Source organism: Hydractinia symbiolongicarpus, chromosome 1 (assembly GCF_029227915.1).
Source record: "Hydractinia symbiolongicarpus strain clone_291-10 chromosome 1, HSymV2.1, whole genome shotgun sequence".
Lineage (NCBI taxonomy): Eukaryota > Metazoa > Cnidaria > Hydrozoa > Anthoathecata > Hydractiniidae > Hydractinia > Hydractinia symbiolongicarpus.
The window spans coordinates 11,316,617-11,341,829 of NC_079875.1; the positions used below are offsets into that span (position 1 = coordinate 11,316,617).

Consider the following 25,213-nt stretch of genomic DNA (forward strand, 5'->3'; position numbering starts at 1 on the left):
GAGAAAAACCAAAACATATTTTTTAAAAATATGTTTTGGTTTTTCTAAATGCGAGTCTTAGAGAGAGGTTGTGGATAAATAAATCCATGCAGAAGTGCCACGTTGAAAGCGTATTGTACCATAATCAATTGGTTTGATTAGACCTAAGCATTATCGATGCGCCAAAACATGGAATTGAATCAACTTTTTCGGCGTGGTATGCCAAATTTGACATTTTCATCTTGTTTGGTTTTCTGTGAAAAATATGATAAGGAAAAATTATAACTTATGAACTACTCCAACCTCGTCCCCAGGCTCTTGTGGCCCCCAAGTCGTTATTACGAAGTGGCCGAAAATAAAAAAAAATCCGAAACACAGCATTAAACAATACTTCCTCTAGATACAAGATATACATTTTTATTGTTTTTGTATCTAAACGTGATCACTTCCGACGGCGAAATATTTCGAGTGCACTGTTTCATTACAACGCCTTAACCGATAACTACTCGTCACAACAAGTGTCAACTTTGCATCGATATCCGCGTTTTCAAGCCACTTTTGCAACGGCGTAATTTCACAGATTTAATGAGATACTGGTAGTTATCGAGATACTTGTAGTAATCGAGTCGACTCTAAAAACTTCTTTATTCAATCTTCTTCGTCTGATGAAAGGTTTTTCGAGGCTTTTCTTCGTTTCTTTGAAGGCGGTCGTCCTTTTGTTTTTGTTTCCACTACTTCTTCTTCTTCCTCTTCTTCGCTATCTTCGTCACTCTCCTAAACGAATATTTACAGGTATATTTTCCAAAATTCCCCAAATCGCGTTTGTTTGTAACAGAACCTTCTATTTATATACCGTATTTCATCCAATTAGCGCTGGGCCTTAAAAAAACACCATGGTGCTAGGTTATTGAAGCAACAACTGTTACTTCAACCCTTACGAATAACCTGTTTAAAAACGTTGCAGAAAATACAGAAGAATTCCTTTTGGTGGATTAGAATGACGATGAGGATGATCTTATTCACATTGTGTAGTATGTTATTATGTTGTGTTATGGTTTGAAGTTGAAGACAGAGAGAAAAAAACAAACCTAAATTTTTGATTTTGAAAATTATTTTATTAGCGCCGCCCACTAATTAGCGCCGCACCCTGTAATTCAATTTTTTACATTAGCGCCCAGGGCGCTAAAAAGAGAAAATACGGTAACCATTTCAACTAAAAATTCAAACTGATAAATATCGTTAAAATTTTGGTTATTAATTTTGCTAAAAAAAGCAAAAGCAAAAATTCGCATTGGTAAAAATGGTTGGACGGTAAAATTCGATAGTTGGTAAAAGATATTAATGGCCGACCAGAAATTTGGTCACGTAACGTTCAAGTTAGTGTTTTTTATTCCCTTAATTTTCCCTCTACTTTCACAATCGTTTAAACTTCAAAAATTTAAGCGAATATCACTACTAAGTTTGTCTTCTGTTTGTGTGACCACGTTTAACACAAAATTACCTCATCTTCGTCCTCGTCATCACTTTCAGATTCTTCTGATGACTCCTCTTTCCTAACTCGACCACCTCTTCGACTTCGAGTAACTCGCTGATTTTTGCGCTTACGATTTGACCGTGTAGGTAGCTCGGTGAATTCCGCAAATAAAGGCTTACATCTGTGGAAGAGAAAAAGTTAAATTAGTAATGGCAAAAAAAGTTTGGCTGCCATTTCATTAGTTAAAGAAGTAGGTAAATCTAAGCTTTGTGTTTGGCATAGAAATATATATATTCTTTTAAAATATATATATACAAATAAAAACTCAAAAATACAAGTGACAAAACAGAACAGTGTTTTCTAAACACCCTCGCCAAAGAACAGCTTAACCACGTTAGAAGCTATAATCAAAATCTGTGGTACCTAATCTACCAGAAACTAATTTTACCATCACAAGTTGACGTCAGCCGAAAATTCTAAACATGGTGCCCACTTAGTTACGATGGATACTAAAAATCGTTCTAGCAAATGTAATAAGCGTAAAAAATGCTATGCATTATGCATTAAACGAGCCATACTTGGTCTTGATGTCCTGGTCTGTGACATTCTTTTTAGCTTGTGTAAGTGCGTATCGAAGAGACTCGTATTTGAACACTAAATGCAACAAAACAGTTAAATGTGGAAACATAACAAAGCGTATTGAAGACCTTAAAAGCGTGATTATGAACTGGTGACTACGATTGAAATAAGGGACAAAAATAAGGATATCAAGGAAAATTATGTCACATTTTTAAGCAGCCGAAGTACTTAATATGCGGCAGAAGAAATGGGTTTACTTAAAGCTCAAAAATATTGTGCGCAAATGTAATTTAGGGAATAATTTCGATTTTACCCCTTAAAAAATCAGATAGGAACCAAAATTAAGTGAAATGGGGGAATACAACATATAAGTTCTCACGCGACATATCTTTGCTTTTGCTGTCTTTTTCCGAACTTTGTAGATGTTTGTAAAATTGATTTAAATGGAGAACAATTTGATTCAACGTAGGATTGTGACGAGTTGATGAACTAAATGAAAAAAAAAATGAAAATAATGGTTTTATAAAAAAAAATGACCGTATACGTTCGTTATTCCTAAAAAAATGTCATTTTCGGTTCTTTTTCAGTGTTGTTTTATTTTGTCATAATTTTCGCTTTATTGTCCAATCAAAAAGGCGCACACACAGTGAGTTATTACTATGAGACAATGTAGAAATCTTTTTGTAAATATTCATATTGCAAGGCATTTAAGGTTTATCTATTCAAAGTTAGTATGAGCGGGAATCCACTGCAATTACGCAACTCCACAACAGAACAAAAGAAGCATGTTGAAGTCATATTGAAGGGAATCTACTTTGCGCGTCCGTTTGTTCATTCCCAACAGAGAATGTTTAACCCCGATCAGACATCCGCTCATGACGGGCAAATATCCGCAGAGCTACAATGATAAAAAACTACATATACACTATCCGGTTAAGCTAACTGCGTGCATCACTAACATATTGTCGCACGTAGTGTTGTGGGTTCGGCTGCGGCTCCAAGTTCTGGAGACCGCGGATCGAATCTCACTCACTGTCAGGCAGTATGTTAGTGATGCGCAAAGTAGCTTCTCTTCAATACGATATACACGGATTTTATTCGCCTGTCATGATCGGAGGTCCGATCGGGGCGAAACATTCTCTGTTGGGAATGAACAAACGGATGTGCAATGACAAAAAAATCATCTAAAAAAGTAGTTTCAAAGTAAAGGTATCAAAACATACTTTCCTTGTCTCTTCTTCACAGTAGGGTTTGGTTTTGTGAGTAGTTGCGCCAAGACATGAGCTAATTCACGTGCTTCTGAATGACACCACGTTTTAAACAGACACAAACTGAAGTTTTTCCCACTCCCTTCAACATCCATACATAACACTGGTTTGATGATCTCCATCTGAGGGCTTAAAAAACAAATATCAATTGGAAACATACAGAAAGGAATGCACACGGACAGTTGGCGCAGAGATGTCATTATACAAACACGTATGTACAAGCGTATGAAACAGTGTCTAGTTGACCTAACAAAATTTTCAAGTCTAATGAGCAATTACCACAAAAAAGTGTAGAGAAGTGTAAAGAAGCAACCACCCAGCTACCCTTCTATAAGAAGTACGAACAAAAGAGTGTAGTAGATGCCGAGTTAATTCTACAGAATATTCTTTCAAAACGCAGAGCGCATAAAACAGAACAGCAAGGTTTAGAGGGGATCTTTTCTGAAGTCTTGACTGAACAAACCAGTCACACGGCTATTATATAAAACCCATAACAGGACAACATTTCATTTGAATTAAAAAGAACCTTTCTGCTCTGAGTTGTAGAAGCAATTGATTGAGCGATTCTGCATGCTTTTTGGCTTTCAGTTCTGGTAAGATACCAATCAACATTTCAATAGGAGTCTCTTCAGCATTGATAAGTTGCCATAAACAAGATTGCTCAAATGCAGTCCACTCCAATGACGCCTCTACATAGAAAGTAGAAACAAGTACAAGAAAATACAAAATCTTGTTGGGTACACTTTTTATATATATAGGCTGGCCAAACATTTTTTTTCCATATAAACACACCGTCCCGAGACGAACGAGATAAGTTTTGCATATTTCAATGTAAAGAAGAAAAAAACATCCTTTAACACTTCCTCCAAATAAAGGCGAAACAAAAATCACCCCGGCAAACGTCCTTCCCGCCTCTCATATAAACAGCCCAAGCGCATTTAACAAAGAAAAAAAGTCCAGTTGCAACTCACCTAACAAGCCGCCGACTTGATTCTCACCGATTATTGACAGGTCTTCAAGTAAAATGCCACTCAAAATCGCGTTCATCTATGACATTGAAAAACAAGAAAAATAGACGCAAAACAAAATTAATGTATTCTGACATTAAGGCCTGTACACTCTTCTCTGGTACTTCTGTATGTAACATTACACGCCATACAACCTTTTTTATACAAATAATCAACATTTTTCACTTTGTCTAAACTATTGTTTAGTTACTTAGGAAAAACGCATAAAAACTATGAGAATAAAATAGCTACCAATGCCGTAGGAACCGGGGGGCAAGCCCCCCAATTTTTTTAAAAAAATACAAAAAAAGAATATTGTTTTCTTTCACATTTTGACATACTGTTTGTACAAACCATACATACAATTTTTTTGGATTTCATAGCTTTTTCCAGCAATGTAAATGTGCCAATATTATAAATCGTTCCATTCGCCAAAACCACGACTCTTGCGGAGACACTAAATCTAAGCCTCCAAAAAAATCCTTCCTACGGCATTGAAATGACAGTAATCAAAAGAACAAGACTTTTCCATGACTTGTGATCACCAGATGCATGCTTTGTATACCAATAATGTTTATCAACATCTTACCTCGTTTGGGTGAACTGTAGCAACTAGCATTTTTATAATTTCCTTGTTGCCAACAGCAACTTCATGGAAGTGTTTAAATATCATTTCAATAAGATACATAAACAATGCAGGATCGTATTCATAACATGCCTAAAAATTACAAGGTGATTTCTAAAAAAAATGCGCTGAACTACAAACTAAAAAAAACAGTATTTCTGCAGATTAAAAACTTAGACCTCTCAAATGTCAAGAAATTCTTGGAACCGTTAAAACTATGATAATGCTGTAGTTAGAAACGTTACAGAAAAGAAGAGACAGTAAAAAGAAGTACAAAATTTTGGCGCATTTTTTTAGCCAAGACGTAAAGCCTAAAATGTTATAAGTCGGGAATTTGAAATTTATTTCGTATTAAACAGTAAACAAAAATATTATCAGAACTATTAATATAATATAATTTATAGTTTTCTAGAAACATCAAGCCCAAGATGTCGGAAAAAACATGAGGAATGACAATAAAAAGAAGAATCAAAAGTATCCATTAAGATATCAGTTATATATTTATGTAATGTTATACTTAAATATGTTAAGAAAAAATAAGTTATGTAAAAATAAATCAGTACTTTCACCATCAATATCACTTATACATTTAACATTCAATATTCTACATTTCTACATTGCCCTATCTATTATATAACAACTTACCTTCATATCTTGCGTGAGTACTGTCTTTAATGTTCGATCTTTAAAATAGCTAACGTAATCTTCATACACAGAAAACTTTTCTGGGTCATTGTAACTAAAAAGAATTGAAAAACATAAAAACTTTCAATGTTGCCCAAATCAAAATGACTAAGGAGCACGTGTAGCGAATCATAAAAACATCAATTACTGGCAAAGAATAGCAAAAACATTTACTATCTGGACTGTACACAGTTAGCTGTCGTTACAGAAGTGCATGTTAAACGCATGTATGAGAACTGGTAAGTACAAAATTAGGCTTGAGATAATATAAAGCCTAGTTTCTGAACAAAATAATGTACAGTAATACAACAACAATATGACAACTGCCACAGTAATCAACATTTTCTTATCCTTATTAATGAAATAAAATAACAAAGCAGAGTTTTTTAACAGGTGTTTCGAATAAACGCTAAACTCTATTACAGCAATTATTAAAAAAAACAGAAAACAGAAATCGAGGGGAGGGGCGATTAATAGGAGAGGGGCGTTTAATAGGAGAGGGGCGTTTACTCGAAGCATGATGGTATAGACTGTCTTTTCGTTTTTTTAAAACATTGCAAAAAAATTTAAGGAATTCGAGAACCTTATATAGTAAAATACAGCCTGTTTAATTCAATTTGCAGAAATATGCACTCCTCTATACATACATTTCTATTCTTAGCAACGTAAAAATAACTTATCAGCACTATCAACAATGAAAGTCACAAACACTTTTTTGTCTTATTCGTTTCTTGAATCAAGAATTTTTGCTAACATTCTTATCGGCAATAGCCAGAGTCCAACATCAATTAGAAAGGCTAAAAATATCACATGCATATTCTTCTCTTACCAAGCCTTCAGAAAATACAGAAAATGATATCCAATTTTTTCATCTATTTCATGAATACCATTCAATAGGACATACAGATTTTCTCGATTTACATCATTCTTTGAAAGTGAACATATAGCTCTGCAAAATAATATATAAATACATACTTAGATCAGCAAGAACAACAACAAAAAGAATGATTATTACAATTCAGCGAAGTTTTCTATTACCACATACAGGTATGAACTTCTACCTGATTATGTGGACTGCTTTATATGATTACCACCAAAAGTAAACTGCAGATGATCTATTACGACTAGAACTCTGCAAATGCTGACGGAAATACCAAAGCAACTTCTTTAGTGCAGTTTTTTGTGTTTAGTCATAAAAATAGCCAGAAATTACATTTTTTGCTAATGTAAAAAATTCTCTAAATTTCCACAATCCTCTCCGTAACAACCCAATACTTTAAATCTCTAAACAATTTAGTGAAAACGCAAAACGTCATTTTTAGAATTTACAAGAGACACACAAATCAGGGTACAAAAAAAAGTGCAAAGATTTCACTAGTATTCTTGACCATACATTATCAAAAAAAAATCAAAATTGGATACTTGAATATACATAGAGCACACTTTTATAAAAGTAATGCACAAACACCACTACAATCATTGACAAAATAACACAAAGGCAGTTTTTCGACATTTTTTTAAACACAGACAAAAGAGTCACTTTTGCGCACACGTAGGCTAGGTAGATAGCGTGTAAAATTTGCTAGTGGGATTTCTCACCGCACCTGCACCATGAAATAATTCACATCTCGGAAAAAAGTTGCGAAATACAGGAAAAATGATTGTGCTGACGTTAGTAACAACTAGCATGTTTTAAGAGTATGATTTAACAACCAAAAGATCTGAGGTTTCAAGTCCGCTGTGAACATAGACAAGTGAACTAATATATAATACAAGACTCTAATATAAAAACAACGATCATTTGTGGAGGCTAAATTCGAAAGTAGCCAACCTTTGTCATTATACTTTGCCCATGATTGTAGCGCACTTTGTCTCTGTTATTTTTTTGTAGCACAGAACCAAGAAAAGTCATATCGCAAAAACTCAAATCAAATCAAATCAAATCGCATATTATGAAAAAGTCAAATCACATTATAAATAGCCAAATTTTCAAATTTTTAATAGCAACAATATACGCATGTGTTTTTTAGGATTTCCTGAAATCATTGGAAAATAGGATAATTTTTTAGGTCCTTTCAAGCATGTCTGAATAATACAAATGCAACTGTTACCTTTATGGACACAAACGCTACTAAGAATCCAGTTGTATAATACAAATTGATTCTTAATAGCGTTTGTGTCCATAAAACTAGACTTTGCAGAACAACATAAGAAAGAGGGTTATTGGAGTCATGTTCTCCACAATAGCACCTAAATTTATACAGCCAGAGAGCCATAATTAGGTAACAGTGACTGCATCAAAATCTTTTGAAAATTAACATCAAAACTTTACATGAAGGCTTAATTTCCGTTTTATCAAATCCTCAGACATAAACGTTCAAATCTGAATGATGCACACAACAAGCTCTTTTTGGTGTTCGTTAAAACATATCATAATAAATTCTCACCTGAAAATAGCATATTGAGGTCTTTCTAAACTTCCCTCAATTGTTCTATAAATAAAAGAAGAATCTTCATTTTTGTTGGTATGATGCATAGTATGTTACCATGTTAGAAAAAGGAACTCATGTCTGTCTTTGCTTGATCTACTTCGTTCAGGCTGAGTTCAAAACAAGGATCTCTTATAATAATACGCTAAGTGTGTCCGTCTGTCTGTGACAGGCAAAGTGGATGTGTTCATTTTCCTTTGATGTAGCCGAAATTTCCTTTCAAATCTCCGAAAAAGTTATATCCATTTTGCTAGCAGGTTTACTTTGTTTACATCACGTGATCAAAATGGATCAACTTGATTTGGTGAAATAAATTTAACGGCTTTCTGTACAAAAATGGTGTCCCTCAACACCGAAAACAACAACAAAAAAAGAACGGTCCCTTCGTCTTGAAAAAAGTGCAAAAAGTAATTCAGACAAAGAAAAGTCCAAGAAGTGAATTAAGAAGTGGTAGCTAGAGCTAGAAGTAAAGTAGTAAAGTTAGAAATAGAAAATAAAGGCTAGAGTTTGAAGTGGATTTAAAATCAATAATAGTAAGAACTTTGATGTTTTTAGACGTTTAGTTTTTATGTCACTGGAGCAAGCAGACTCGCATTTTCCAAGAAAAGCCTCAAATTCTTGAAGTTTTATATTTTAGCGCTTTTTTAAAAACAAACCTAGCCGCCATATTTGTTTATGTTTTTGTTGCATAATTAATGTATTCCCTGGTGCGTAACTAATGTGTTTGTCCTAAAATTCAAAATGCTACATAAAGCTGTTAGCTGACTAACAAACGGAAAACTTTGGTTTGTTGAACTTACTGCTCACCGTTATGTTATTATTTTTACATTACTATTGTTTCTCTTTATATGTGTTTTACTAAGCATAAATAGCTAGCTTTAGTTTTAGCTAAGTGTTCCCAGGTTAAGTATATTTAACTGGGGGTCTTAGCTACTGTTAGCTAGCTAATGTTGGCCTCCAATGCCTGCTCCTCTCATCCCATGGCAAGCTCTAACCTATGACTTATATTGTTATTCCTTTTTTTTAATTATCTATAGCTAGCTACCTTAGTTTCCTTAACTTCTTTTCTTTTATGAGCACGATACAAAATCTTTAAAGACTTGAACTTTTGCAGATGTATTTTATATTTCTTTTCGCATTTCCTGTAAACTTTACAAAGGGACCACGTGCAATATGACAAGTGGAATTTTTTTTTTCCAGAATTTAAAGCGTGCGTGTTTATTTGTTTTTATTGTTTTTTTTTTCTGACATCCTGTTTAACTTTCGTCAGCCTACATGTAAAATGCCAGGTTATTTTTACAGGGGGGTGTAGACATTTGATTGGAAATTTACATGGGTTTTTGACTTTATTTTAATTTATGAAAGGATGGTTGTTCGGTTCGGTAAGGTTGTTCGTGTTTTTGTTTGTGTTGCAAACTGCTGTTTTTTAAAATTTTCTTTTTTTTGTGGGAAAAAGACCACATGCAAATATACTGAAAGCACAAATTTTGTAGAATTGGCCTCCACTGAAGGCTGTTGTGTAAGCTAATAGCTTTTTCATAGTTCGTATTATAAACTTTTGTTGGGGAGAATTAAACTGTATGTGATGTCATTTTTGCTGGAAGAAAATTCCATGGTTTCACGTTTTTGTTAAGATTTTTATAATTGTGGTAATATATAACTGTGTTTGGTGATGATGAAAAAACCTTTTTGTATTTTATATTTTATGACATGCCTGATTTTTCTATAATTTGATGTGTTTCATAACCTTTTTGTAGAAGATTTATGGACAATAGCAATATAGAACATGCTAAATGAACTGATTTTTGTTGATTTGGATGTGCTCCTCAAAAACCGATCTGTTTTACATTTTGTGTTAACTTTTGTGAGGACGGACCGTATATGCACTTTGTTTTCCAAAAATAATATCTTTGTTGATTCAAATTTACTCCTTCTTTATTTTTGACATTCACGTTTAAAATGGTTGGTAAAGGTAACTACAGATCATCATACTAAGGAAAAATTTTTTGTGTTCTTAACCTGTTAATTTTTACAATTTGTGTATATATATTTTTGGGAAACAGGATAGTATGTAATCGAATAAATGATTTTCCAGATATAAATTTGATGTTTTTTGACACTTCTGATTGAAATATTAAAGGTTTTCAACGAAGTAAATATTTGAGATGTCTTATTTCTGACTTTATTACTGTATTATTGTAAGTGTTGTACTTGATTCTATACATTATTTTGATTAGTGTTTCAAGCTCTTCACATAATCTTTGTTGATTCAAGTTTATTCTTTGCTCATTGATTTTTTGACATTTATGTTTAAAATTGTTGGTAAAGGGCAGTACGGAACTAAAAGAGAAAATTTTTGTGTTCTTAACTGGTTGATTTTTACATTTTGTGTAAATTTTTGTGGGAGAGGATGGTATGCAACTGAAATGACTGATTTTTCTCGATTTAAATTTGATGTTTTCCAAACTATGGCTTTTTTATATTTTTGTATAAGCGTAAGGGAAAAACAATATTTAAACTGTGTAAAAAACTTATTTTTGTTGATTTGTGCTAACTCTTGGAGGCCTCCTTTTTGACACTTCAGAATAAAACACTGAGGGTTTTCAACATAATCACTTATAAAATGTATATACATAATTGAGATGCGTTATTTCTGACATTGTTATTATCCGTGTTGTGACTGTTGGTGTTGTAACTGTCGGTCTTCTTACTGTCGGTTTTGTGAGTTTAGTGTTGTGAGTGTCGATGTTTGAGTGTCGTTGTTGTAACTTTTTATCAACTAGATTTTACACCTTGCAAGCTGTTCTTTTTTATTTTGTGTAAGATTTGTGTGGAGGATTTAGTGCGATTTGATATTTGACATTTTGTGTAAGATTTTAAGAACATTTTTTTGTATATGCACTGCTAACGTCAGAAAAACATCTAAAAGAACCTATTTTCCCATTGTCCTTCTGCCTAAGTGGATTTCTCCACGGGCCTTATCGACTAGTCTCTATAATAATACGCTAGGTGTGTCTGTCTGTGTGTCTGTGACAGGCAAATGTCTTCATTTTCCTTTGATGTTGCCGAAAAATGCATGTCTAATATGTTAAATTTTCTGACGTTACGACGCGACGAAAATAACACTACTTTAACGTCAATATCCTATATTAAATTAATGAAGCCATTACAGTGCACCTAAAACTTTGAGGCCAAATAACTTGGAAACGAGGTGGTGACGTCAATGATTTTTCACCGCGTGGGTAACTAGGGACCACCTAGGACCAATTTGGGTGATTTTCCCAAACCTGGATCCCTGAATCCGTTTCGCAATCGACGGGTTAATGACGTCATCAAAAACCTTCAAATCCTAATATCTCTGCAACCGTTTGTCAAAAGTACATGATTCTATACATTTTCTTGATCAGCGTTTAAAGATCTATACGATAAAGACATTAGATATATAAAATTTGGGAATTTTTTTGTTTGTTTTTGCGGGTCTTTGCCGACGTCAGCAAGATTTTCAAACCCCTATATTTCCTTATACGTTCGTCGAAAACCATCGATCCTATACATTTTTCTCATCAGCGTTTTAACCTCTACACATTACAGGCAACGAATACACTAAACTTCGCTAAATTTTTTTTGTATCTGCACTGCTGACGTCAGCAAGAAATCTAAAACAACCTATTTTTTATTGTCCTTCTGACTAAGTGGATTTCTCCACGGGCCTTATCGACTAGTCTATATAATAATACGCTAAGTGTGTCTTGTGTCTGTGACAGGCAAAGTGGATAAGTTCATTTTCCTTTGATGTCGCCGAAAAAGTTATATCTCAAATGTTAAATTATCTGCCGCTACGGCGCAACGTCAATATTACTATTTTAACGTCAATATCTTATATTAAATTAATGAAGCTATTACAGTGCACCTAAAACTTTGAGGCCAAATAACTTGGAAACGAGGTGGTGATGTCAATGATTCTTCACTACGTGGGTAACTAGGGACCACCTGGGACCAATTTGGGTAAGTTTCCCAAACCTGGGTCCCCGAATCCGTTTCGGAATGGACGGGTTGATGACGTCATCACAAAACCTACAAACCCCAAGATCTCTGCAACCGTTTGTGAAAAGTTCATGTTCCTATACATTTTCTTGATCAGCATTTCAAGATCTATATGATGAATGCAACGGCTGTACAAATTTGTGCAGAAATTTTTTTAAAATTTTTGTAGGGACTTTGCTGACGTCAGCAAAATTGTTAAACCTTTATATCTTCTTAACCGTTCGTCGATAGCACATGATAATATATATTTTTCTCGTCTATATAATAATACGCTAAGTGTGTCTGTCTGTGTGTCTGTGACAGGCAAAGTGGATGTGTTCATTTTCCTTTGAAGTCTCAAATGTTAAATTTTATTACGTTAAGGCGCGACGTCAATAACAATAATTTAACGTCAATATCCCATATTAAATTAATGAAGCCATTACACTGCACTTAAAACTTTGAGGCTCAATAACTTGGAAACGAGGTGGTGACGTCAATGTTTTTTCACCGCGTGGGTAACTAGGGACCATCTAGAACCAGTTTGGGTAATTTTCCCAAACCTGGGTCCCCGAATCCGTTTCGGAATGAACGGGTTGATGACGTCATCAAAAAACCTTTAAACCCTAATATATCCGTAACCCTTTGTCAAAAGTACACGATCTTATACATTTTCTTGATCAGCGTTTAAAGACCTATAAGTTGAAGGCAACAGGTATACAAATTTCTAAAAAAAAATTTTTTGGGGGGGGGGCTTTGACTGGCCGTTGCTGACGCCAGCAAAGTTTGAAACCCTTATATCTCACTAACCGCTTATCAAAAGCTCATGATCATATATATTTTCTTGACCAGAGTTATAACCTCTCCACAGTACAGGCAACGAATAAACTAAACTTCGCCACAAAATTTTGTAACTGCACTGCTGACATCAGCAAAAGGTCTAAAATAACCAATTTTTACATTGTTCCTCCTGCCTAAGTGGATTTCTCCACGGGCCTTATCGACTAGTCTCTATAATAATACGCTAAGTCTGTGTGTCTGTGACAGGCAAAGTGGATAAGTTCATTTTCCTTTGATGTCGCCGAAAAAGTTATATCTCAAATGTTAAATTATCTGCCGCTACGGCGCAACGTCAATATTACTATTTTAACGTCAATATCTTATATTAAATTAATGAAGCCATTACAGTGCACTTAAAACTTTGAGGCCAAATAACTTGGAAACGAGGTGGTGACGTCAATGATTTTTCCCCGCGTGGGTAACTAGGGACCACCTAGGACTAATTTGGGTAAGTTTCCCAAACCTGGGTGCCACAATCCGTTTCGGAATGGATGGGTTGATGACGTCATCAAAAAACTTTCAAACCCTAATATCTCTGCAACCGTTTATCAAAAGTACATGATCCAATACATTTTCTTGATCAGCATTTTGAGATCTATACGATGAAGGCAACAGGTGTAAAAACTTCCTAAAATAATTTTTTTGCATATTGTTCGTTTTTGCTGACGTCAGCAAAAATTTTTAAACCCTTATATCTCCTTAGGTGTTTGTCCAAAACAAATGTTCCTATACATTATTTTAATCAGCTATTCAAGCTCTACACAATAGGAGCAACAAATAAACAAATTTCCAAGAAAAAATATTTTGTCTCTTGACAGATCCTAGCTGACGTCATCATAATTTAAATAACGGTTCATTTTTACTGTTATCCTGTCTAAGTGGATTTTTCCACGGGCTTTATTGACTAGTTATAAATATTTTGCAAAATCATCATTAACAACGATGAGCATAATCTACATTACTGAAACAGGTGTTTGCTAATATTTACAGTTCCGTATTTTGTGTAAAGACACAATCTTAGTTTCATAAGGTCCTATAAGTTGTGCGACGTAGAGCTAAACTAACAAAAGTTGAGTTTGGCTCAGCACAACTTAGTAAAACAAGTGTCTGGCCATATCAAACTGAGTCATAATTCACAAGGCCTTAATGACCTATCTTGGCAGTATAAAATCAAATGTTGAGCTGGACAAGGCAGGCATTTAACAAAGTTGTAAACTAGCTAAGAAAACTGTTGTTGAAGACAGATTCTATCTTTTTTTCCCGAATCAACTGTAACTTCACCCATGAAAGAAATGAGTATCATTGCTCTGACTTGTTCGTTGCTTAGGTCATACAAATCATGTAAATGTGTTGGTGTTAGATTTTGTTTGCCCTTCCGGGGTACCAACTTTAAAAACTTACTTTTCAGTTATACTATCTGGCAAAACTGGCAAGGCTAAATCATCAGCTAAACAGTTTGCTAAGCAGACACATAGTGGTGATGCTATCTCATCATCAAAATCACCCTAAACAAAAATGCAAATTGCAGATATAAAAAAATGTATATACATAAACCAACAGTGACTTATTCACAATAAATAATTTTTGTTACCATGGATTCAATATTTGATATGATGGCTTCCATTGCTTCAGCTTTCGATGATTCCTCTCTGAAAAGGTTAAACTAAAATCTTTAACTTTATTTACGATGCAACAAATATTGTTGTTTATGGAAGATTTCCTTAACATTCAAACATTTGCACATGTTTCCAAAACAACATTGAAAGAACTTGTGCTTACAAAATATAATAAATTAAATGAAGATATAATTAAAGCTATCCCAGAGAGTGAATTGCAAAACATGGACCTACTTTTCATTTTTTAACTTTAACAGATTATCTTTCAATAAGTTGCTGTCAAGATTCTGAAATTCTTCCAGTTCTGTAACATCATCACCAACAAAACCTTCATCCACTTTTGTCTCAAAATCTTCCTCTTTAATTGCAATTGGACGAAAAGAAGAATTTGACGTTGATGATGATTGTATGGAAGCGACCTAATTATTATAACAAAATGACAATATAAGTAGAAGAAAAATCATAAGGAAAAACAGAGCTTGTAAAACAATTTCCGACCGATATTGCAAGTTTCATATAAATATTATTGTTACTATTTATTTACCCAGAATTTATTGATAAAAAGATTGCATACACAGGATAGCGTCTTTTGATCCTATTGGTACTAGTATCAATAAGAGTGCTGCGATGTATGGTACGCAGGCTATAAAAGCACAGCAATTGCTCAACTAGACAATTTCATGTGATGTCAGTCCTATTTTCATGCTGAATTTTTAACAGACAGAATCGGCAAAATCACCAAATATAAAAAGTACTAGTCACTACTCTCTTTTATAGATGGATCTTTTTTTGCTGTCTGTTGTTAGGTGGAAAAATATGTGCCACTGGCAATCCTTGCTTACCTCTCCTAGTTTATGTTGTATCCAAAATTTATCGAAAAATACAAATGTGTCCAGAAAACTGTGTAAATTTACTGGCCAATAGGTTATTAAAGGTTTAAATAGACTTAAAAAAATTGTATTCTTTATTTGTCCTACTTAGGACTCACTTTTTTAAAAAATAAACAGCTGCAGCCTCTGAAATGGTCTAATATTTTGAACAGAACCATAAGGTGTCGAATGAAGTCATTACCATACACAAGGGTATTTTAGTCTAGGATCCATTTGGAACACTACTTGTGATATTCAAATGTATATTTTTATAGATGACAAATTACTGATATGAACATTCTTGAAAAAGCTTTCTAACAGAACCATTAGGTGTCGAATGAAGTCATTACCATACACAAGGGTATTTTAGTCTAGGATCCATTTGGAACACTACTTGTGATATTCAAATGTATATTTTTATAGATGAAAAATTACTGATATGAACATTCTTGAAAAAGCTTTCTTTTTCTCAATTTTCTTAATTTTATGTAGTTTTCTTTTCTTTTTGTTTCCAAGAAAAGAAAATTTCTAGTAGGTTGAGTAAAATTAAGACCATTATTTTCGGTCACCCCCATGCACGAATACAAAAAATTCAACCTTTTCTTTTTTATCAGGAGGTGGTGGTGGTGGTGGTGGAGCTGCTTTGTCGTCATCATCCTCATCAGAAAACACAGCTTCATCTGTACTACTCTCGTCTGCAATCTCAACAATTGATAATCCACCTGATGCTTGTTCGTTTAAGTTAAGTGAAAAATCTTTGGATGGATCTATAGTTGGTGATTGTGGAGGAGTGGTTGATGAAGATTCGTCAGATGTCGATGTTGCTAAATATCAGACAACATCGCATTAAAAAGTGAATAGATAAGAAAACAACATTGTTTTTCAAAGTATTGAAAGACACAAAAAAATCTTCACAATGTATATTTGTTGCAAAAATCTTTTGGGCAAATTCTGAAGATATCGCTAAAGACTTACCAGATCGATCGACAACAACAAAAGATGGTAAAGTTTCACTGATCAACATCTTTAATTCTTTATCCATGCGACTACTCTTAAGAACTGGACTTAATGAACTAAATAAATCAATTACACAAGGATTGTGCGAGATTGAATAATGTGTACAATGAGAACAGGAAACAAAGTAAGAAGACATAAAAAGTTGTTTTTTTCAAAGGTTAAGTAAGACATATAAACAAAGAACCTTGACTCTCCTGTCCAGTATTCTTAAATAAGTCCTGCTTGACATAGAATCAGAGGTGATAAACAATGTTAAACTATGCAGTGGAGCTTTAGGCTTAATAAAAGTCTCTTTAAAATCTTTTAAAAATTCTCTATTTGTTAAGAAAGTCCCTCTTAATTATTTTGCGTAAATAATTATTAATTGCTGATGTATTTTATTATTGTAAATTTAGAGTGTCACAGAACAAAAATAGAAAAAAAGTAATCAAAATCTTAAAAGTTACCTTTATAGTACTTATGATTTTAAATTTAAAGGGACTGATACGACTTAACTAAAATCAAATTTAAAAAGACTTTTTGCTAACCAATCTAAAGCTCATTTGCTGCCTCAATTTAATTTAAAATTGAAAACAAATCACCTTACGACTCTTTTGTCCAGAATACTCTTGAACGAGTTAAATAAACCTTGCTTCGTTAAATTAGAAAATTGAAGTGAATAATGTTTTGACATCTAAAAAAATATAGTTCCAGAACTACGAGTTAGTAAAAAGAAAGATGTGGGCATTAAAAATCGCAATGCAAAGATTAGCATTTACCCGACAGATGAAATCCAAAAGGCTATATGTTATATTTGGATGTGTGCGAACGGAATTATGCATCAGCAGCATAGCTGGTTCTAAAGATGTAAACGCAAACATATGTAAAATAATCTTTATTTAAATAAATATATGCAATAGTTAATCTGTTTTTTAGCTCAAAAATCATAGGTCACGAAAATGAGTTTTAAAATAAGTGTGTGCATGAAGGTGGGAGATACAACAAGTGGCACTGTGAAATTGAAATACATGATTAACAGAAAAGGTCATGAAACAGTTGCTTCAGCCACAATGAATCAAAGTATCACTGATTAACTTTTTATTTTATATTGCAGGTACTACTTACCGATATTCATTATGTTATCCTTTTCACCTTGAAAAAATAGCCAATCAAAAAAGAGTGCAAGTTTCATATTTGTTTGAGTGACTGGATTCTGCAGAAAAAACATAGTAATTCAATTTAACAGATATAAAGATATATTTTTAGGACAGAAACTTTGCTTTAGAGTCAAGTCAAGTGGATACCGTTATTTAAAAAATTAGCATATACTTAAACATATACTTAAACAAAAAAAGCCATTTTAAACATGATATAATTTATATAATCTTTTTTTAACAATATTAAAACACTAGTTGATGGCCTGTAAATAAATTTATGGCTTTACCAGTCCTATATATACTGTACATTTTGGTGTCTCGCTACTGCTGTACCATTTTGCGAAAAGACAAACAGACAGCTGCTATTATTACAGAAACATTTGAATAACCCCTGTTGTGCAATTTTATTAAAACGCAAAGTGTTCACCACTTTACAAAACAAATTTTAATGGTAACAAAATGAAGATGAAGGAGTTGCAAATATGCTTACTTGACATGCGGTGTATAACCAGCCAAGAATAGCCCATCGAGGGATAACATCGGATGCTAGAATTTCATTAGGTGGGTGTATCACACCACATATGAACCTAACAATATCTGGTAGTAAGGTTTGACTTTCTGCATTTGATAAATACTGAGGATAAAAAAACAGAAAAAGGGATGAAAACAATGAAGACTTTGTTCCATAATGATGGTTAGAGTTTAAATATAATACAAATTTTAGAATTAAATCATGTTGAAATATGGCAAAAAGTCAAAGTTTTGCTCACAAGCACACATTATTTGAAATGAAATATTAATTGTATTCTTTTGCTGAACAATAAGCAGAAATGATCGATTCACACTTTTAAAGTCTCTGGCATGACTCAGCCAGGGTTTGAACTCAAGACAAACGCTCTACCACAAAGCTCCTTATTAACAGCAAATCATAAATTAATGCTATATTTATAAACTCTGATTTGTGTTTTTTTTTTTTAATTCCCTATCCCTTCCCTTTTTACAAAATTAATTTTAATTTACCTGTCGAAAAAACCAGTCCTGATAGCGTTTTTGTAATCCAAATTTCACTTTCAACGCAAGAAATGCTAATTTGTTTTCCATGTCAATTGTCATTCGACTGGCCAAAAATTTCCGAGAGGTCCGTGTATTCAACAGCTGTGGTAATCCTAAAATTATAAAATTGAATAAAGATCCAATTTGGTAAAAAAATTCGCTAAGTTTTAAAACACACAATAGTTTTAATGATTGTTCACTTAAATTAATTCTTTAAAAAAATGCCAAAATTTTAAAAAGTTAGTACATTTCAAAGCAAAACATTATTTTTCAAATCTTAAATTTTGTTGTGGTACAGTGATTGTTTGAGTTTGTGTGAATAACCATTGTGTCAGCTATAAACAAATATCAACAAAAGACATTCTGTTGCACAATATCATCATTTAAAACAATATACATTTTTAACAGTTTTATTATATAGCATTTGAAAATTTTTTCCAAACAAAATACAAGGTATCAGAACAGTTTTTGGAGAATCCAAATTTATTTTAGGCAAAAGTAGTAATTATTAAAATGCACAGCAGTGGCGATAACCAACTGTCCCCATAATACATTCAGATAAGATTGAAATAACTTAACAAAAAATCATCAATTGCAGCTTTACAGAAGGTTTGTAAACCTGTTTATATGATTTTAAACAACGAGACAGCATGTGTATTTACAACATCAGCCGATAATTAATTACCTGTAAATTGCGATGATAGAGATTTCGGTCGAAACAACATGTCCTTCCACAATTTTGTAAATTCTGGAATTCTGAAAGAATATAAACCTTTTTACAAATCATATTGACTTCAGTTTTTATTCACAGAATAACTTAAATGAATAATGGTTTTCAGGATCGCAGAGTCATATTTTCCAGTTTTTAGGTTCTAAAGGTGTTAATATTTTGCGATGAAGTATTGATAAGTTGATAAATTGATTGTTCTACGACAGACACAAGAATTGATAAATCAGGAAAATAACATGTAATATGCATGTAATATCATGCAATAACATGTAATAACACTTTGGTTTCTTTAAGCAAGAAAGGTTATAGTACCCTACTTCCTTACATACACAAAATTATTTACATGTGCTGTCAATATTTCCCGCAGATATAAAGTATATACCATGTATCATGATTTTTTTTGCCACAAATCTTTTCAAGTAACATATGACTAGTACCTAATGAATTAGTACCTAATAACTAGTACCTAATGAATTTGGTTTACAGAGAAACGCAACCAACTAATTTACCATAGACTTTCATTTAATTCACTGGGAATTTATTTGAGCATGGGCATATATTTAGAGGTAATTTTATAATAATCACACAATCAAGCATTTTATATTTGTCAAGTCCAGGTGCTTGTAATACTGCTAGCTTTTTCTTTCCTTTTTCAAAAAGTGAATGGGATGAGATAGAGAGATTAAGGCTGGTGGACCCTGTTGCATACTTGTTCTATTCCAAGAAATACATATAATAGATGAATAAAGGAGCTGATGCACAAACGTTAATTATAACTCAAATATAACTAGATTGTAAAATTTGTACATCAGAATTAATGGCTACTTAATTTTATTTCGGTTTTCCCTGGTCATTTATTCAGGCATTAATGTAAATTAAGTCATTTATGGTAACTTTAAAAAACAAGTTTTTATAAAACTGAAACTACAGTTACAATGCACATATCAAATATAAACTGTGAAAAAAAACCCGTAAAAAAATTAAAAATACCTGAACACATTCTGAAGAAGACGAACAAAATCTCGACCAATTTGTAAACAATCACCAAACTAAGTACACATTGAAAAAAATAATATATTGTGCAAATAAAAAAAAAAACAATTTATAAAATCCTCAGTTAAAACAAGATTTTCAAAACTTACCCTATCTCTTATTAGCGTAACGCAAAAATCTACTTCTGATTGCCGTAAAACTTTAAAGCGAGGGCCCTCATGATCCTCAATTATGCGAAGATACGTGTAAATAACCAATTGTAAGGAGCCAGGATTCTTTTCCAGCCATGGTCTAAAAACAAAACACAAGAATAAATGTTATTCACTAAAATAACATGATATTCGTATTAGTTTCTCTTGCCCTGTTTTAATGTTTAAATGATTAATTTAATAAAAATACATGAATACTCAGGTTTCTCAAAATCTTTTGTATTACTGATATGAAATTCAATCACTTATTTTTCTGTGCCTCTTACTTTTGTGGTATTTTAATATTTTCACTCTCTTATACTTTTTGTGCCTTGAAATCTCCAACACCTGTAAAATTCCTTTCGTTAAAAAAATTCCATGATTTAACTATTTTAAATGTTTTTTCTAATGGTTTCCTAAAGGATCTGGTTCTTGTTATGTTAAATATTGGTCTTTTATGATGAGTTTCTGGATATGTTTTACATATTAAAAAGAGGGCTTGAATATAGTTGAGCATGCTGTAAAATAAATGCCAGTTGCAAATGCTAAAAAATTACTTTGGATTTAGTTTTTTGCTGCTATTTGCTGCTATTTATTAGTGATACAACTTCTGTACCAGTTTTTTTCTGCTTCCCATACTGCTTAGAATATACAGACGTATTATCTTGTCTGCCAAATACAGACCTAAAGGTAAGTGATGTCCAGACCCATCAGGCATAGTTTTACACATTCATTCATCCAAAACAAACCCTTTGCGCTCTTGCTATCAGATCTAAGTGGTTGTGACAAACACAATCGTTTTTTAGTAGAGTATGTGGCCTTCTTAATTTGAACCTATTAGCCTTGGAAGTGGACTTTGGAGGTGTGAAGGGAGGGGGGATGGAGCATAAAGTGCGAGTTGTGTGAAGATCCTTGCAAAATTTGAAGTTTGATGCTATCCTAGTTGTTAAATTAACTTTTTATTTTATATTGCAGGTACTACTTACCAATATTCATTATGTTATCCTTTTAAAATAGCCAATCAAAAAAGAGTGCAAGTTTCATTTCGTTTCTGGATAAATATGATTTATCATATTTGACTACCACTGCTTTGATGATTCCTTCCTTACGCAGCAGTGATAAAATGTTTAGGTTTTCATCTTTGTAATTTTTCCTTTATTTGAGCCAACCCCCAATTTCATGCAAAATCGAAAACTAAACCTGTTACTTTTTCTGGATGACAGAAATAAAATACACCTTTGGTATAAAACTGTAAAACTATATAAAATATTTAAATATTACAGAACTTGATGTGATTTGAAAGGATTGGTTTTGGTAATCAAACTTCAAAATTAAACATTTATTCTTGCAAGCCTTGTGTTTGTGTGTTCGCACTTGCTCATACTAACCTGTTAGCTTTCATCAGCTTTAATACATTTTCAACTAACCATATATTTGCAGGACTGTGATCACCACCTATAAAGTCAATTAATACAATTTCAGCACAATAAACTCCAAAAGATTGAAGTGCAAGCCAAACCCATTACATTTTACAAGTCAACATAGTTTAATGTCCATATTTCTTAACATAATTTTTTATGTGTACAGCTGTATTCGAGAGCATGTTATTAATTGTCACCCGAAACAATTAAAAATAAAAATCGTACCAGCTATTTGACGCAGGAGAATGTGAATAGTCATTTCAAGATTCTGTACTTGGTTTTTCATCATCTCGCCAATTAACCACAAACACTAATAAACAGATATAAAAGGTTTTAAGTATTTTATTATATTTATTTTCCACCTTTATTCATCTGAAAATATATCTAAATATTAAGCACTTTTTACATATTATTTCCAGTTAGTATTTGAAAAAGGATGAGCCCAAATGACAAACAAATTATTTGGACATATCCATGTTTGATAGCTTTCACCAATCCCAGTTGATATGATCACACTAAAGTTTATAACTGCAACGATTTTTTTATACAGAAATTATGCGGAAATTATAATGAAATTACGTAATAATAAATAATAAAAAAAATAGACTAAACTCCTTATCAGTGAAAATTTAAATTCAGTCCGTTTCTCTGTAAATAAGAAAACATATTTCAAACAAGAAAGAAGAATGATCATGAGTAATGATTATGATCAAAAGCTGCAGTGGTCTAGGACCAACTTTGCATAGTTACGTTGTGTTCATAGTAAAGTATCATGTTCTTTTTAACCAGTATCTTTGTCCTAATTTTTTTTATAAATTTACACTTTACCTGTGCTTTTGGTGAATCTAACAATCGCTGAAATTTTTCGGTCAATATTTGTTGAACTTTATTACCAACCAAAGCTAATCCATCTCTTGATACAAAAGATAAATCTCGATATGCCTGAAACAAAAAAATTAACCAAATTATTTTTTACCAATTGTCATCCTTAAGACATTGTCAAGCTGTGGCCCGATCTAAAAAAATATTATCTAGGAATGGCTCTCAGTATGAGTCAGACTTGGGTATGTTTTGAAGCTCTGCTATATATATAAAATAATGCAAAAACAATAAATCATGCCAAATGCCATATTTTACAGGTTTCGAATTAAATATTAAAAAGTAATATGCGAAAATTAAGATTATTTTTTCTCAGTTTTTTTTGCTGAAGAAGTGTATATGTTAAACACAGTATAACTTTGTTTTAAGTTCCATACGATTGTGTTTTGATGATTTTAGAACAAAATACGGCATTGTTTAACCACCATACGATCATTGGATGATTTTATAAAATAAAATAAAACATGGCATTGTTTAAGCTTTGTATGATTGCATTTTGATAGTTTTAGAGTAGAATATGGTATTGTTTAAGCTTCATACAATCAAATTTTGATGCAGCAAAACGATCTTTGTTATTATTATTAAAACGATCCTATGAAACTTAAAAATGGCCACACTTCCTTATAAAATGAAGAGAAGACTTCCTTTCTAAGTCTTATCAATGTACAACAAAAAAACGGTTTAAAATTCAAATCTCAAATGTGTTGTATATATACAATAAAATATAAAAACAGACATATAAAAGACAAAAACAAACTAATCCCAAGACTATTAAAATTACATTTACTTAAATTACAGTTACTTAAGTCCAGAAAATGTTACCTGCCTTGAAAAATTTTAGTAGTCAAAATACCTTAGGTGCATTTTCTTGTTCAGTTAATATTGTGTACAGCAAACCCAGGGATATCTCCTCATGCTCTTTCATTCCCTTACATACCTAATAAAAGTTTACAACAAAATTTAGTAATATTTTGCAAAATATTTATATAATTTGCATGCGCAAAAGATTTGACAGGAGCAGAATTGACTAACTGAAGATTATAAAATTAAATATAATTTGAAAAGCAGTTGTTTAGTAAACTTCATCTTTTCTTAGATTCTACACATATTTTATGTGTGTAAAAAAAGATAAACATCACTGTAATACAACCTTACCGCTTGATTTAATGCATCATGGTTTTCCCTTTCAGATGAGCCTGATACCAAGTTAATAACAACCACATGACATTTATCTAATCGCTGAAATAGAAGAACATTGTGAAATATATAGATCCTTTTCAAAACTTAACAGCAGATTCACCTAAGAATTGGAAATAAGGAATCATGGGGTCAACCAAATGTGCTGAAAATTATATCACTTATTCAAGTAACCAAAGGGTCGAACATAAACATAAACATAAACAAAAACTTGAGTGTTTTCCAAACCGTTAATGACATATTAAAATAAGGCAAATAAAAAGGATATAAATCAAGAATGCTAGAACAAATTCCATTTTTCACATTTACTTACATCTTCCAACTCATCTTTAGGTTGTAACACAGTGCAGCTAAATAATTTTGGTTTCCACAGCTTTTGAGCTTCAACAGAATCCATGTAATTTTTGCACTAACCTATAATATGTCACAGGAAACTTTTATTACTCAACTGTTTTACAAAACGTGTCAAGGGTAGGTCCTGTCCATGGCTTACTAATGATTTGAAAGCGCTCATGAACACAAGGGACAAGTTGCTTCGCAAAGCGAGAAAATCGAAAAATGAATGTGACTGGTCGACTTACAAAAGACTTTAAAATTCTTGTAACAACAAAGTGAAACAAGCAAAACAGAAATACCACAAGGATCTTCTACACGAGAATTGTAAAAGCCCGGCAAAGTTTTGGAAATGCATCAAAGAAATATTTCCAACAAAAGAACATCCTCCAGCTTCTGCAACTACAAGCATCGATCAAGAAAAGAACCTGAATACTGCGAAGGTATTGTGTAAGTTTTTTACAAGCATTGCACAATCAATTAAACCCAAAGCTTTCAAGCTAAGAAATTTCGTCTGGGAGATACCACCAAAAATTGTTACGTCAGAAGTGTTTACTTTCGGCTACGTTAGTCGAATATTTGTGGCAAAAGAACTGAGATCACTAAAGCGAAGAAAAGCTGCTGGTTGTGACAACCTACCTCCAGGAATCCTGAAAGATGCTGCCCAACTCCTATCGGGTCCATTAACTCACCTCATCAACATGTCGATTTCCACTGGACTGGTTCCAACTGAGTGGAAAATTGCGAAAATTACCCCAATTTACAAAGGAGGTGCAACTGACAACAACAACAATTATAAACAGATTTCCGTAC

At 32.7% G+C, this 25,213-nt stretch overlaps 1 protein-coding gene across 1 annotated transcript; it reads right to left on the minus strand.

Moving 5' to 3' along the window:
• Nucleotides 1–352: 352 nt before the first annotated feature.
• On the minus strand, nt 353–24,842 carry LOC130638489 (integrator complex subunit 3-like). Its single transcript, XM_057447007.1, has 30 exons — nt 24,381–24,842; nt 24,026–24,109; nt 23,724–23,807; nt 22,820–22,933; nt 22,217–22,301; nt 21,959–22,025; nt 20,532–20,673; nt 20,380–20,438; nt 19,345–19,415; nt 18,627–18,772; nt 18,097–18,240; nt 17,575–17,662; nt 17,229–17,308; nt 17,052–17,143; nt 16,429–16,526; nt 16,051–16,277; nt 14,819–15,003; nt 14,560–14,617; nt 14,370–14,473; nt 8,064–8,108; nt 6,446–6,565; nt 5,578–5,671; nt 4,897–5,025; nt 4,272–4,347; nt 3,827–3,989; nt 3,256–3,429; nt 2,412–2,521; nt 2,032–2,107; nt 1,481–1,634; nt 353–753 (listed from the first exon to the last, which is right to left on the minus strand). The coding sequence occupies exons 1-30, from the start codon at nt 24,462–24,464 to the stop codon at nt 628–630; spliced, it is 3,279 nt and encodes a 1,092-aa protein (XP_057302990.1). The 5' UTR covers nt 24,465–24,842; the 3' UTR covers nt 353–627.
• Nucleotides 24,843–25,213: the final 371 nt, after the last annotated feature.